Source organism: Henckelia pumila, unplaced genomic scaffold (assembly GCF_033568475.1).
Source record: "Henckelia pumila isolate YLH828 unplaced genomic scaffold, ASM3356847v2 CTG_384, whole genome shotgun sequence".
NCBI classification, from domain to species: domain Eukaryota; kingdom Viridiplantae; phylum Streptophyta; class Magnoliopsida; order Lamiales; family Gesneriaceae; genus Henckelia; species Henckelia pumila.
Genome location: NW_027331816.1, coordinates 70968 through 86722, shown reverse-complemented (window position 1 = coordinate 86722; position 15755 = coordinate 70968). Strand labels below are relative to the sequence as shown.

At 42.0% G+C, this 15755-nt stretch overlaps 1 protein-coding gene across 1 annotated transcript in view; it reads right to left on the bottom strand.

Moving 5' to 3' along the window:
- Positions 1 to 292: 292 nt before the first annotated feature.
- Positions 293 to 15755, bottom strand: part of LOC140871100 (uncharacterized) — a 36227-nt gene continuing 20764 nt past the window's right edge. The window contains exons 4-9 of the mRNA XM_073273540.1: positions 2541 to 2795; positions 2018 to 2099; positions 1636 to 1817; positions 1073 to 1318; positions 749 to 922; positions 293 to 565 (exon numbers count right to left, since the gene is read on the bottom strand). Coding sequence (XP_073129641.1) covers positions 293 to 565; positions 749 to 922; positions 1073 to 1318; positions 1636 to 1817; positions 2018 to 2099; positions 2541 to 2795 — 1212 coding nt within the window. The remainder of the gene's footprint in view (positions 566 to 748; positions 923 to 1072; positions 1319 to 1635; positions 1818 to 2017; positions 2100 to 2540; positions 2796 to 15755) is intronic.

The following is a 15755-nucleotide window of genomic DNA, read 5'->3' as shown; positions in this document are numbered from 1 at the left end:
GCTAAGCACATGGGACGGATTCGAGACGTACTTTCTCAGCATCGATACATGGAAGACGTTATGAACTCCATTAAGGTTAGAAGGCAAAGCCACCCTATAAGCCAATGCCCCTACTCTGTCCAAAATCTCGAAGGGTCCTATGAACCTCGATGCCAGTTTTCCTTTCTTCTCGAATCTCATTACACCCTTCATAGGAGCTACTCGGATGAACACATGATCTCTTACTGAGAACTCCAAGTCTCTCCTCCGGTGATCAGCATAACTCTTCTGCCTACTCTGTGCAGTCCTCATCCTATCGGATCTTGGCTACAACCTCGGCAGTATGCTGAACAATCTCGGATCCCAACTCTGACCTCTCACCAATCTCGGTCCATAATATCGGTGATCTACACGGTCTCCCATAGAGTGCCTCATAAGGCGCCGTACCAATGGCGGCCTGATAGTTTTTGTTATAAGCAAATTCCACCAACGGCAACCTCGACTCCCAACTATCATGGAAGTCAATAACACAGGCTCTCAAAAGGTCCTCTAGAATCTGAATCACCCTCTCGGACTGTCCATCCGTCTGTGGGTGAAAGGAAGTGCTAAACAAAAGCTTCGTCCCCAAAGCTGAATGAAGACTCTTCCAAAAAGTCGAAGTAAACCGCGGATCTCTATCAGACACTATGGAAACAGGGATACCATGTAGTATGAATATCTCCCGGATATACAACTCCTCATACTGAGTCATAGAGAAATTCGTCCTTACTGGCAAAAAATGCGCCGACTTAGTAAGACGGTCGACAATAACCCAAATTGCATTCGAAACTCTCACTGTTCTTGGCAAGCCAACAACAAAATCCATGGTAATATTCTCCCATTTCCACTCGGGAATAGGGAGTGGATTAAGAAATCCTGCAGGTCTCTGATGTTCTGCTTTGACCTGCTGGCATGTCAGACACTCTGACACAAATCGGCCGATATCGCGCTTCATACCCGGCCACCAGTACAACTGCTGAAGATCTCAATACATCTTCGTACTACCTGGGTGGATAGAGTACGGTGATGTATGCGTCTCTTCCATGATAGTAACTTGCAGAGAATCACCTGCGGGCACCCAAAGTCTACCTCTGAACCTCACGATCCCGTCCATTACTAAATACAAACTGCGGCCTCTCTCATCGTCTCTCTGTCTCCACTTTCTCAACTGCTCATCAACTGCTTGAGCAACTCTGATACGGTCAAACAACGTAGTTTGCACTGACAAGGCTGACAATCTAGGAGCTCTACTATCGGCATAGAACTCTAGTCCGAATCTTTGAATCTCATCTGCAACGGTCTAGACACCGTCAAAGAGGCAATCAGTGTTGTCTTTCTACTCAATGCATCTGCAACGACATTAGCCTTACCCGGATGGTAACTAATGTCGCAGTCGTAGTCTTTCATCAACTCTAACCATCTCCGCTGCCTCATATTCAACTCCTTCTGGGTGAAGAAGTACTTGAGGCTTTTATGGTCGGTGAATATCTTACACTTCTCTCCATAGAGATAGTGTCTCCAAATCTTAAGAGCGAACACCACTACTGCTAACTCCAAATCATGAGTAGGGTAGTTCTTCTCATGCTCCTTCAACTGCCTAGAAGCATAAGCAATGACCCTATCTTGCTGCATAAGCACTGCCCCAAGTCCCAACTTGGAATCATTAGTGTAAACCACAAAATCTCCCTCTCCTGAAGGCATAGCTAATACTGGTGCCATCGTAAGAGCTTCTTTCAACACATCAAAGCTCTTTTGACACTCTGGCCCCCAAACAAACTTAGCATTCTTATTGGTCAATGCTATCAAGGGAACAACAATTGACAAAAGCCCTTGATAAATTTTCTATAGTAACCGACCAATCCGAGAAAACTGCGAATCTCCGATGCGTTTCTAGGTATAGACCACTCCTTCATTGCCTGAACCTTGGAAGGATCCACTTCTACTCCACTCTTGGAAATAATATGGCCCAAGAATGCTACTCTGTCCAACCAAAACTCACATTTCTCAAACTTGGCAAACAACTTTTGCTCTCGGAGTACCTCAAGAACTGTCTTCAAATGCTGCGAATGCTCCTCTCTATCCTTCGAGTAAATAAGGATGTCATCAATGAAAATGATGACAAACTGGTCCAAGTACGGCTGGAACATGCGGTTCATAAGATCCATGAAGACCGCGGGCGCGTTCGTTATTCCGAACGGCATCACAAGGAACTTGTAGTGGCCATAACGAGTCCTAAATGCTATCTTGAACACATCTGACTCCTTCACCTTCAACTGGTGATAACTGGAGCGAAGATCAATCTTCGAAAATACGGAGGCTCCTTGCAACTAATCAAAGAGATCCTCAATTCTAGGAAACGGGTATTTGTTCTTTACCGTCACTCCATTCAGCCCTCGGTAATCAATGCACAACCTTAGGCTTCCATCCTTATTTTTCACAAAGAGGACTCGTGCGCCCCACGGAGAGAAACTAGGGCGTATGAATCCCTAATAAAGCAACTCTTGAATCTTCTCTTTCAGTACTTTCATTTCTGTAGGAGCCAATCTATACGGTGCCTTAGAGATTGGCACAGTATCCGGTACCAAGTCAATCGAGAACTCTACTTCTCTATCAGGCGGAATACCTGCAACATCGTCTGGAAACAGATCCTCAAAATCTCTGACAACGTCCACATCTGAAATATCTGGATGTGCTGGCAATTTTGTCAAAGATATACTGGATAAAAATGTCTCACATCCATCATGCACCAACTGCTTAGCTTGCATGAAAGATATAATCTGTAACGCCCCAAAAATTTAATTATCGAATTAATTAGGAATTAAAATAATTATTGAGTTGATGAAATAATTATTATTGCTAATGAGATTATAGAGTGTATTTACAAAATACTCGTGTCAATTAATCAATGAGTTTGACTATTTCGAGATATCTAGTATTTTTGAGATATTGAAATAAAAATAATTATTTATGCCAGATAAATTAATTTGGAATAATATTTAACCGATTTGACTGGTCAGAGTCTAAGTTGGACTTAGTAATTAATTTTGAAAAATTATGAGTCCAATTGACTGGTAAAAATCAATAATTTCAGAAATGGTATTAATAAATGTGGATTGTGTGTACCTGAAAATATCAGATTTAGGACTAAATTTTACCATTTGAGTATCAAATAAATTATTCCGAGACCCAAAAATATCGGGTTACTATAAATAGAAAACACGCGTTGAAGCATCAGAAAAGAAAATACAAAGTTAAGATTTTTTCCTAATTTTTCGAAATTCCCGACCGGTACTGTAGCAGTCCACGTTTTTTTATTTTTCCGGCCATTGAACGGAGCTCCGATCAAAGATCCGAACGGTCAGATTGTAGCCAAGATCAAGACAAATCTATTGGTATAAATAAATTGAAAATCCAATGGTTTGATCGCCGGGAAATTGGAAATGAACAGACAAATTTTGAGAAGGTACTATTCATCATCTTATTCGCCAAGATTTTCACGATTTTAGCTCTTTTTTGTTGGTTCTAAAGCTAGTAATCGATTCTTTGAGTTGTCGGGAGCATTTCTTTAGCTCATGGGAGCATTTTGGTGCAGAAATGGCGTAGATCGGTGTAGTAGCCCGTAACCAAAATCAGTAATTAATAAATTAATCATAATTACTTGGATAGAGTTTGGAAGCTCCGAAGGTGAGTTCGGAAGCTCCGAACAGGATCGGAAGCTCCGATGCAGGATCAGAAGCTCCGATGCAGGATCGGAAGCTCCGATCACCCCTATCCGAAGTCAACAAGTGATATTTTGACACGTGGCAGATCAGGATCTTTGAAAGCTCCGATGGCAGGATCGGACGTTCCGATCGAGGATCGGAAGCTCCGATCGTTGTCTATAAATAGAAGGCCTAGAATTCATTTTCAATTGCCAATTCCGGATTTCTTCTCTACTCTAGTCGTATTCGAGTTGTTCTAGCCTTCCTAGACTTGACCCGGGAGTCGTCGAGGCGTTCGATAGTCGTATCAGAGTTGTGCCCAAGGTCTGGAGGCATCGACATCAAAGGGCTAACGACGGACGAAGGTATAGCTTTTGCTTCCTATAAATATTTAGGAGTATGCAATATCTTAGTTAAGGCTTTTAGAGCACTTTAATGATAGTAGTATCATTTGGCAGTGTAGAGCAGACTATAGGCGTGGACCTAGAGTTGGTAGAGCTTGCACTGTTTTGAGGTACGAAAGTACTGTTCGAGATATCCTGACTGAGTATGCATGTATTATGTGACTGCATGGTTTATATGTCATTGTTTTATGCTGCATTCATTTGCATACTGAGCTATCTCCTTCGAGATGTCTGTTAGTAGGGTTTTTTCCTATCCTGTTAGTGGTTGGACTTCCATCGATTTGGGTCCGGCATATCCACTTGTATTATGGTATGGGAGCCACCTCCTAAAGCGACGGCACAGCGTGCTACATACCAGGGCCAGGTCTGTCTTTGTTATCTGATCCTTGACCTCGAGTTTATAGGGAGTTCACTTTGCATGCATGTATACTCATACTCTCGTACTGAGCGTTTTATGATCACGTCTCGTACTCTGGGTTTTTGGACACCCTATTCCATGGGGCAGGTTTGCGATTGGACGAGGCGGGTGGATCCAAGAGGGGCTAGTCAGTGGTTGATGTTGGAGAACTGTGATCAGATCAATCAGAATTGATACCCGGTGTAGCGGAAGTTTAAAAATTTTTATATGGAACGATTCCATAATGGGTATCAAAACTTTAGGATTAAATTGTGCGTGTAAAAATTAAATCACAATTAAATTTTTACCTCCAATCTCGAAACGAGATTATGGACACCAACAGATTACTCTGCTCTTGTTGTATATCCCAGAAACTGATGGACGAACAATTCTTCAATCAGGTCCACGAACGGAAATTTAATCCCTCTGATAGATTGTACTAGAAAATCTATCAGAAGTTTCTACGAAGAGAATTAACGAATTTGATCCGTTAAACCAGACTGCAAATTCAAAATTCACAGGCTGGAATTTTCAGAACAGAGAGGGAGGGGGCGGCGGCCACTGTTGGAAAAACCAGGGTTTTCGAAAATATTTTGTGAGCCTCTGTTGTGTAATTTCTATACTGCAATAACTTATTTATAATGTGGGCTGCTAACAGCTTAGGGCCCATTAGTCATAAGTTCAAGCCTGACAAGCAAAGCCCGCATGTTCAGAAATTAATATAAAATTCATCGTGACTCAGATTGATAAACCAATTTCACCAATGTGCACAGAAACCATTTCTGCACCTTTTAAAGTCAAGATAAATTTTTTCAATCCGAATTCAGTGCTTTCCAAAAATGCCCATCCCTATGTCATTTTAGGAAATCTTACTCCTCTACTCTTAAATAAGAAGTCCCACTTCTTTGTTCATTAAATTTAACTCTTTAAATTTAACTATCTCAATGGGGATTAAAAATTCATTACTTGTGTGACCCTCAATGGTTCAGGGATACAGCTAGCCGTGGGCTCACAACTCCTTGTGACTCGGAACAACAATTTCCGACTTGCCCATCGAATCATGGTAAGAGCGCCTAGCAACATCGCCCCATGATTCCCTAGGTATCACTGATAGTGCCTGCAAGAACCAATAGATTTTGGTTAGCGTACAGTACGGTCCCTTCATCCATATATCCCGATCGAATCAACAACCATTGGTAAATCGAGAGTCGTTCGAGATTCGATAACTATGCAATGCATCTTGAAGATCAAATAGTGACATCGCATGTGCTACTAACAAACCATTTCTTAAAACACATCATGTACTCTGGCCAGAGATTCGTCACACTAATATCTCCTCAGATTGCATAGGATATCCACACTCTCAAGTATGTGGTGAATCCTTGACAACAAAGCATCGACTCCTATATGTGTCATAACTGTACCCAATCCTGACACCTGATGACCCCAATAGAGTCGGTAAACGAGTCAAAGCACAGTACTAGCATATAGAGTCTCAATGATGTTTTAAGTAGTAAGGACTAATGGTGTATAACCAAAATCGCGGACTTTATCCACTCGATAAGTGATAACCACTTGGAAAGTCCGGATAGGGTAATTCGATCATTCATCGTATGAATATCCATTTGCATGCTTTGAACATCTCTATGTTCCATACCAATGAAACGTGGTACTCGGCATCGCAAATGCTAGTCTCAATCTCGAGTTATCCTTATCCTTATTAACGGACGGCTCAATCGACTAGGAACTGTTTAGAATATACAGTGACTATAAGATGTGTTTCATGATAGTCATCCCCATGTACTACCACATCTTACATACACTATAGTATATTCAAGGTCTTTATCAAAACAACAATAGTATATCACAATATAACAATATGAAGACAGATAAAGTAAACGCCTTTATAAAAGTGTAAATTATATTAAACAAAAGATTGTTTATACATAGAGTCATCAAAGCCCTTAACCACAAGTTGGCTCACCAGGCACCCACTCTTTCAATCTCCCACTTGCCCTATAGCCAACTAGTCATACTACGTAGACCCATTGCTTCGCGATGTTTGTCAAATAATGGTCCTGGCAAGGGCTTAGTAAGTGGATCAGCGATATTGTCTGCAGAGGCCACTCTCTCGACAGTGATGTCTCCTCTTTCCACGATCTCCCGGATGATGTGGTATTTCCTCAGTACGTGTTTGGATCTTTGATGAGACCTTGGTTCCTTTGCCTGAGCAACGGCACCCGTGTTGTCACAGTACACCGGGACTGGACCAACAACTTCAGGAATGACGCCCAACTCTTGGACGAAATTCCTCATCCAAATGGCCTCTTTAGCAGCAGCTGATGCCGCAATGTATTCTGCCTCAGTGGTGGAATCCGCTGTGGTGTCCTGCTTGGAACTCTTCCAAGAGACAGCACCGCCATTGAGCATGAACACAAATCCAGAGGTTGACTTCGAGTCATCCACGTCACTTTGGAAGCTAGAGTCGGTATAGCCTTCCAATTTCAGTTCTCTTCCTCCATATACCATGAACATATTCTTAGTCCTTCGTAAGTACTTAAGAATGTCCTTACGAGTTGTCCATTTCCAATCAAACATTCACAAAATTGCAAGAAAAACCATCTCTATCAAGCATAGAAACAGAAATAATGTTTTTAATCAAATCTGGAACAAATAAAACATCTCTCAAAAGTAACTTAAAATCATTCTGCAAAATTAAATAAACGTCTCCCACAGCTTTGGCTTCAACTCTAGAACCATTTCCGAGCCTCAGCTGGGTCTCACCCATTCTAAGCTTGCGACTTCTTGTCATCACCTGCAAATCATTGCAAATGTGAGATCCACATCCGGTATCCAATACCCAAGAAGTAGTATTAAGTGAAACATTTATTTCAATATAGAACATACCCTTCGCAGTTCGCAACTGCTCTAGATATTCCTTGCAGTTACGTTTCCAATGACCAGGTTTCTTGCATTGATGGCAAACATCCTTGGACTTTTCCATGTTTGAAGCCTTTGTCTTGTTCTTCTTCTCGGGTCTGGTTTTCTTGGGTGGGGCAGAACGTTTCTTACCCTTTGTACTTGGCCCCTTCTTAGCAGAGGAAGAGGAGCCTGCCAAAAGAACCGGTTTATCCTTCTTTAAAGTGGCTTCATATGTTACAAGCATATTGACCATCTCTTCAAGGGAGGCCTCTATCTTGTTCATATTGAAATTCACCACAAATCCGTCAAACGAAGAAGGAAGAGAGAGAAGTAATAAGTCCACGTTGAGTTCATGCTCCAACACCAAATCAAGCGTTACCAACTTCTGTATGAGCCAAATCACTCGTACCCCATGATCACGGACCGAAGTCCCTTCACGCATGCGACACGTCATTAGCTCTTTTACAGTAGCGAACCTTTCAGCTCTCGATTGAGCCCCAAAAAGTTCCTTGAGTTGTACGTGAATGTCAGCAGCATTCACGGTATCCTCAAATCGCCTCTGGAGTTCATCAGACATCGAAGCTTGCATATAGCATTTGGCCTTGATATCATGGTCCCACCATTTATCAAGTTTGGCCAACTCTTCCGGACTTATGTCAGCTGGTGCTTCCTTCGGAGGAGATTTTTCTAACACGTAGAGCATCTTCTCCGAGGTCAAGACAATCTTCAACTTACGGAACCATTCCGTATAGTTTGCGCCAGTTAGTTTATTTTGTTCGAGAATAGAGAATAGTGGATTGCGCGAATTCATCTTTATGAAATACTGAAAAGAAACAGACAATTATCAGTGATTGTTTAATTAATTTAATAAGACATAAAATAGGCGAAATTTATTTTATGAATCTCACTCCCACTATTTTAACGATTTCACTACCCTCTAGTGAAAACGGGAAACTGTTTTCCTTAGTGGGAACATGGAGTCCAATTGACAAACTATGGTCCCGAATAATATCAGCCAACCATAATTTTTAAAAGGTAGAGCCCAATTGCTTCCAAAGCAACCTACACGTTTTTACCTCATGTCCAATAAGGGCCCAATAATATGATGTCGTTTATTGTGACATGTCAAGATGACCCATCAATATTAAGTTGTGATGGACGGTCGCCATGTGGATCCCCCAATAATATGAGCCGATCCCATGGGAGTTCCACCCAACTTACAACATTTTTCGATCCAATGTACAGCTTTCCGACGAACGGGCCCCCCCAATAATATGAGCCGGACCGTATCCGCGGGTAGCATCTCATACATTGATCGTTGATGGAAGGTAGGAACATTTAAACAATTTTAAATTTCCTTTATTTATCTTGATATCAATTTTAAATCATATTTAAAATGAGGGATTTTAATTTTGAAAATTTGTCTCATCATTTATAATTTGTATGCTTGCGGGATTCATACAATTTAGTCTAAAACATATATACAACAATAATATCATATATTATATAGGATGATCGATTCCATTTCTAATCGACCCGTGGTTGCCAATCACGAGTCTTAGTCCAATCCTAGGTAATATGCAGGTATGCAATGCAATCCTATTACATTGAGCTTTCGATTTACATTTCTTCAGTCTTTATTGTCTGCTGGGCCCACCTCCGTCTTCAAATCTTCATCTCCCACTAAGTCTAATGTATTTACAATAAATAACTATGACAAGTAGGGGATACATTTTAAGGGGTGGGAACGGGCCATAAACCAGACCCACTTTTATTACATATGAACAATTCATATTGGGCCATAAACCAGGCCCATTAATAAATCCAACAACAATAAAAACAAATGTAAATTCCTAACATACACCTACAAAATTGGTCATGGCAATCGATCATCCTTATCCAATAATATTTAATTCAAAATTAATTTATTGGATAACATGCAATGGCAATTAAATTTAAAATGATAAAATCATATTCCATATATAAAATCTTATTTTACATACAAAATCATATTTTATCTTTTTATCAAATAAAATCATATTTTACATATAAAATCCAATTTTATACATAAAATCATATTTTACTCAATATTTCCATAAGATCATATCTTATCATCAATTGTACCAAAAATAATTAATTTCATAAAATCTGATTTAACGGATAAAATTTATAAATTTTCCAAAAATTCAAATTTATCCAAAAATCAATTTTAAAATTTTCGGACTCGAACAATTCGATCCGACGCCTCGTGGACCAATCAAAAACAATTTTCGATCGGACCAAAAATAGAATTTTAACATATTAAAATTTTAATTTTAAAATTAAAAATTAATTTTCGCGGGCCGCCCGGGACGCTCCCGGGCTGCCCGCGCCCCAAAGGGGCTCGGGCCGGGCAGCCCGTCGCTGCCCCTAGGGCAGCGACCCTCGCTGCCCCCCCCCCCCCGGGCAGCGATCCAATCGCTGCCCGTGTTTTGCCCGGAAAAAAAAAATTTATTTAAAAAAATTTATTTTGTTTCAAAAACCGAGGCTTAAAAATTTTTGTATAATCGATTAATTTAATCGCTTGATCTGAGCAACCTGGCTCTGATACCACTGTTGGAGAACTGTGATCAGATCAATCAGAATTGATACCCGGTGCAGCGGAAGTTTAAAAAATTTTATATGGAACGATTCCATAATGGGTATCAAAACTTTACGATTAAATTGTGCGTGTAAAAATTAAATCACAATTAAATTTTTACCTCCAATCTCGAAACGAGATTATGGACACCAAAAGATTACTCTGCTCTTGTTGTATATCCCAGGAACTGTTGGACGAACAATTCTTCAATCAGGTCCATGAACGGAAATTTAATCCCTCTGATAGATTGCACTAGAAAATCTATCAGAAGTTTCTACGAAGAGAATTAATGAATTTGATCCGCTAAAACAGACTGCAAATTCAAAATTCACAGGCTGGAATTTTCAGAACAGATAGGGAGGGGGCGGCGGCCACTGTTAGAAAAACCAGGGTTTTCGAAAATATTTTGTGAGCCTCTGTTGTGTAATTTCTGTACTGCAATAACTTATTTATAATGTGGGCTGCTAACAGCTTAGGGCCCATTAGTCATAAGTTCAAGCTGACAAGCAAAGCCCGCATGTTCAGAAATTAATATAAAATTCATCGTGACTCAGATTGATAAACCAATTTCACCAATGTGCACAGAAACCATTTCTGCACCTTTTAAAGTCAAGATAAATTTTCTGAATCCGAATTCAGTGGTTTCCAAAAATGCCCATCCCTATGTCATTTTAGGAAATCTTACTCCTCTACTCTTAAATAAGAAGTCTCACTTCTTTGTTCATTAAATTTAACTCTTTTAATTTAACTATCTCAACGGGAATTAAAAATCCATTACTTGTGTGACCCTCAATGGTTCAGGGATACAGCTAGCCGTGGGATCACAACTCCTTGTGACTCGGAACAACAATTTCCAACTTGCCCATCGAATCATGGTAAGAGCGCCTAGCAACATCGCCCCATGATTCCCTAGGTATCACTGATAGTGCCTGCAAGAACCAATAGATTTTGGTTAGCGTACACTACGGTCCCTTCATCCATATATCCCGATCGAATCAACAACCATTGGTAAATCGAGAGTCGTTCGAGATTCGATAACTATGCAATGCATCTTGAAGATCAAATAGTGACATCGCATGTGCTACTAAGAAACCATTTCTTAAAACACATCATGTACTCTGGCCAGAGATTCGTCACACTAATATCTCCTCAGATTGCATAGGATATCCACACTCGCAAGTATGTGGTGAATCCTTGACAACAAAGCATCGACTCCTATATGTGTCGTAACTGTACCCAATCCCGACACCTGATGACCCCAATAGAGTCGGTAAACGAGTCAAAGCACAGTACTAGCATATAGAGTCTCAATGATGTTTCAAGTAGTAAGGACTAATGGTGTACAACCAAAACCGCGGACTTTATCCACTCGATAAGTGATAACCACTTGGAAAGCCCGGATAGGGTAATTCGATCATTCATCGTATGAATATCCATTTGCATGCTTTGAACATCTCTATGTTCCATACCAATGAAACGTGGTACTCGGCATCGCAAATGCTAGTCTCAATCTCGAGCGATCCTTATCCTTATTAACAGACGGCTCAATCGACTAGGAACTGTTTAGAATATACAGTGACTATAAGATGTGTTTCATGATAGTCATCCCCATGTACTACCACATCTTACATACACTATAGTATATTCAAGGTCTTTATCAAAACAACAATAGTATATCATAATATAACAATATGAAGAAAGATAAAGTAAACTCCTTTATAAAAGTGTAAATTATATTAAACAAAAGATTGTTTATACATAGAGTCATCAAAGCCCTTAGCCACAAGTTGGCTCACCGGGCACCCACTCTTTCAGTTGACCAGCTGGAGCTTCTTCTAGGTTTTATTTCTGTTGTTTTGAGGTTGATACAGCTATTCGATTTGGTTGTATATTAATTGGATAAATTACATATTCCTTTACTTGGGATTGTATAATGTTTATGATTTCTGCAGTTTTATTCTGATATCTGTTTAATTAAGTTAATTTCATGCCTAAGTTCTGTTAGTAGGTGATCCGGGTAAGGGTCACTACATTTATGGTATCAGAGCATGCAAAAGTATTCTTGGGATTTAGTCTCATCATGAGGTATTTTTGTAGATTGCAGATCGTGATGACCAGAGTTCTCATGGCAGTATTGGTGGGCGTTGGCGTGATGCCGACCGAGAGCATCGTCGAGAACGGCATCATCGTCATCATGACGACGAGCATTTCACTGTGCGTCGATTCTTAGATATGGGTCCTAAGCCCTTAGTTGGAGGTGAGTCTCCGGAGGATGCGGAGAACTGGTTAGACCGCAGGAGATGACTTTTCAGACTTTCCAATGCACCGAGGAGCAGAAGATGGAGACCCTGGGTTATCTTCTGGATGGACGTGCGCGTAGGTGGTGGAGGTTTACTTCTGCACCTTTTGTTGCGGCGAGAGGAGTGGCCACCTGGGCCGAGTTCCGCACAGCTTTTCAGAAGCTGTATTTTCCTCCTGCACTCCGTCAGTCGAAGGCAGGCGAGCTTCTGAGTTTGCGACAGGGAGCCATGTCTATTGATGAGTATCAGCAGAAGTTCTTTGATCTGCTATCCTATTGCCTCGAGATTGCTGACAGCTCTGGGATGAAGTATAATCTGTTCCTTCAGGGCCTTAACCCTGAGATCCATGACCGTGTGGCGGTTGGTGACGATATGTCCTACGAGGGTTTGGTGAGCCGTTGTCACCAGGCAGAGGACAGCATTCGGCGGAACAGGTCTTTCTCTCAGTTGAGACCTGCTAGTTCTTTGGGTCCTCGTGCCCAATCTTTCAAGAAGTCTGGATCTACTTCTTCTTCCTCTGGCTCTGCTGGTGTTGTCCGTTTTGGTAAGAAGGACAAGTGTGATCACTGTGGGAAGAACCATCCATCCAACAAGTGCCGCAGAGCTTCTGGAGCTTGTTTTCGTTGTCGAGAGACTGGGCATATCCGGAGGGATTATCCACTGTCTCGGGGAGGCGGTTCTGGTTCTGGTTCAGGATCTGGTTCTCAGGCCACCGTTCAGCAGAGGTCATAGGGACAGCCTGCTGGGAGTTCTCATTTGAGGCCACGAGCTTTTGGCCAGGTGTTTGCCTTGAGGCATGATCAGGCAGTGGAGGATAATGAGAAAGTCATCGCAGGTACATTTTTGCTTTATGGTATACTTGCTCTTGTACTTATTGACACTGGTGCATCTCATTCCTTCATTTCTGCATGTTTTGTTAAGAGGCATAATTTACCATGCATTGCACTAGACGTAGCGATGTCTGTTTCTACTCCGACGGGCCAATCTGCTTTGGCTAGGCGTCTAGTGATGGGTTGCCCTTTAGAGTTCGAAGGGAACATTCTGTTAGCGAATCTCATGGTCCTGGCGATGGACGACTTTGATTGCATTCTGGGAATAAATATGTTGACTACCTATCGAGCTTCAGTGGACTGCTATCAGAGATTAGTACGCTTTCATCCAGAGGGGAGTGAGAGCTGGTTTTTCTATGGTGAGGAAGCGCGATCCCCGATGCCTTTGGTATCAGCTTTGAGAGCCTGTCGAGCTCTAGAGTCTGGCGGGGAAGGCTACCTTATCTATGCAATTGATTTGTCCGCTGAGAGTATTGGGATAGAGAGCATTCCTATTGTGGATGAATTTCCAGATGTATTTCCTGATGAGATTCCGGGTTTTCCTCCTGTTAGGGAAGTCGAGTTTGGCATAGAGTTGATGCCGGGTACATCACCTATTTCTCGAGCACCGTATCGTCTGGCTCCGTCAGAGATGCGTGAATTGAAGAATCAGCTACAGGATCTTTTGGAAAAGGGGTACATTCGTCCTAGTGTATCTCCTTGGGGAGCTCCTGTTCTCTTTGTAAAGAAGAAGGATGGGTCGATGCGGTTGTGCATTGACTATCGGCAGCTGAATCGAGTCACTGTGAAGAACAAGTATCCGTTGCCTCATATTGATGACTTGTTTGATCAGTTGCAGGGCACGTCAGTTTACTCCAAGATTGACTTGAGATCTGGGTATCATCAGTTGAGAGTCCGTGATCAGGACGTAGCCAAGACTGCATTCCGTACTCGCTATGGGCATTATGAGTTCCTAGTGATGCCATTTGGTTTGACTAATGTACTGGCTATATTCATGGATTTGATGAACCGTGTCTTCAGGGAGTATTTGGACAAGTTTGTCATGGTCTTCATTGACGACATCTTGGTGTATTCGCGTAAATATGGAAGAGCATGTTTCTCACTTGCGGTTGGTACTATAGACTCTTTGGGATGAGCAGTTGTGCGCCAAGCTGAGCAAGTGTGAGTTTTGGATGGATCGAGTGGTTTTTCTTGGCCATATCATATCCAGGGAAGGGATTTCTGTTGATCCAAGCAAGATTGAAGCGGTACTTAATTGGTCGCGTCCGACGACAGTTGCTGAGATCCGTAGTTTTCTGGGTCTAGCAGGGTATTATCGTCTCTTCATTCTGAACTTCTCTCAACTAGCTTGACCTTTGACGCAGCTTACCCGCAAGGGTGTGGATTTCGATTGGTCCTCCGAGTGTGAGGAAAATTTCTATGAGCTTCGACGGCGGTTGACTTCTGCGCCTGTGTTGGCATTACCGTCAGGATCTGGAGGGTATGTGGTATACACGGATGCTTCTCTTCAGGGGTTAGGTTGTGTCCTGACTCAGAATGGGCATGTGATCGCATACGCTTCTAGACAGCTGAAGCTTCACGAGGACAACTACCCAGTCCACGATTTGGAGTTAGCAGCCATTGTGTTCGCTTTGAAGATCTGGCGTCATTATCTGTATGGCGAGAAATTTGAGATCTTCACCGACCATAAGAGTCTCAAGTATTTGTTCACTCAGGCGGAGTTGAACATGAGGCAGAGACGTTGGATGGACTTGCTTAAGGACTATGATTGCGAGATTAAGTATCATCCGGGAGCTGCTAATCTCACCGCTGATGCCTTGAGTCGCAAGGTGCGACTATCCGCACTTCAGACTTGTTCGATATCTAGTGCGATCAGTGACTGTTGTACTTCAGGATATACCTTCAAGCATAAGAAAGGTATGCAGAATATTCAGATGTTTGCGATACTATCTGAGCCAGCTTTGAATTCGTGGATCCGAGATGCTCAGATGTCTGATTCGAAGACCCAGCGTTTAGCTCGTCTAGCTAACGAGGGTAACTCGTCTGGATTTCATTATCAGTCAGATGGCTTTCTGTGTTTGTCCGGTAGGCTTGTGATTCCGCAGGATGAAGAGTTGCGAGAGGAGATTTTGTCTCAGGCACATCGCACTAAGTTGAGTATTCATCCTGGGAGCAACAAGATGTACAAGGATCTACTTACTCGTTTCAGGTGAAAAAGAATGAAACGCAGTGTTTATCAGTTTGTTTCGAGATGTTTGGTGTGTCAACAGGTCAAGGCAGAGCACCGACGACCTGGAGGATTGCTTCACAGTCTGCCTATTCCTGAATGGAAATGGGAGTTTATCACAATGGACTTTGTGACCCATTTGCCGGTATCCCCGAGGAACTGTGATGCTATCTGGGTTGTGGTGGACCGACTCACCAAGTCAGCGCATTTCATTGCCTATAGCCGAGAGTACAATGTGGATCGTATGGCTCGGTTGTACATTCAGGAGATCGTTCGACTTCATGGAGTGCCTGTGAGCATTGTCAGCGATCGGGACCCCAGGTTTACTTCTAGATT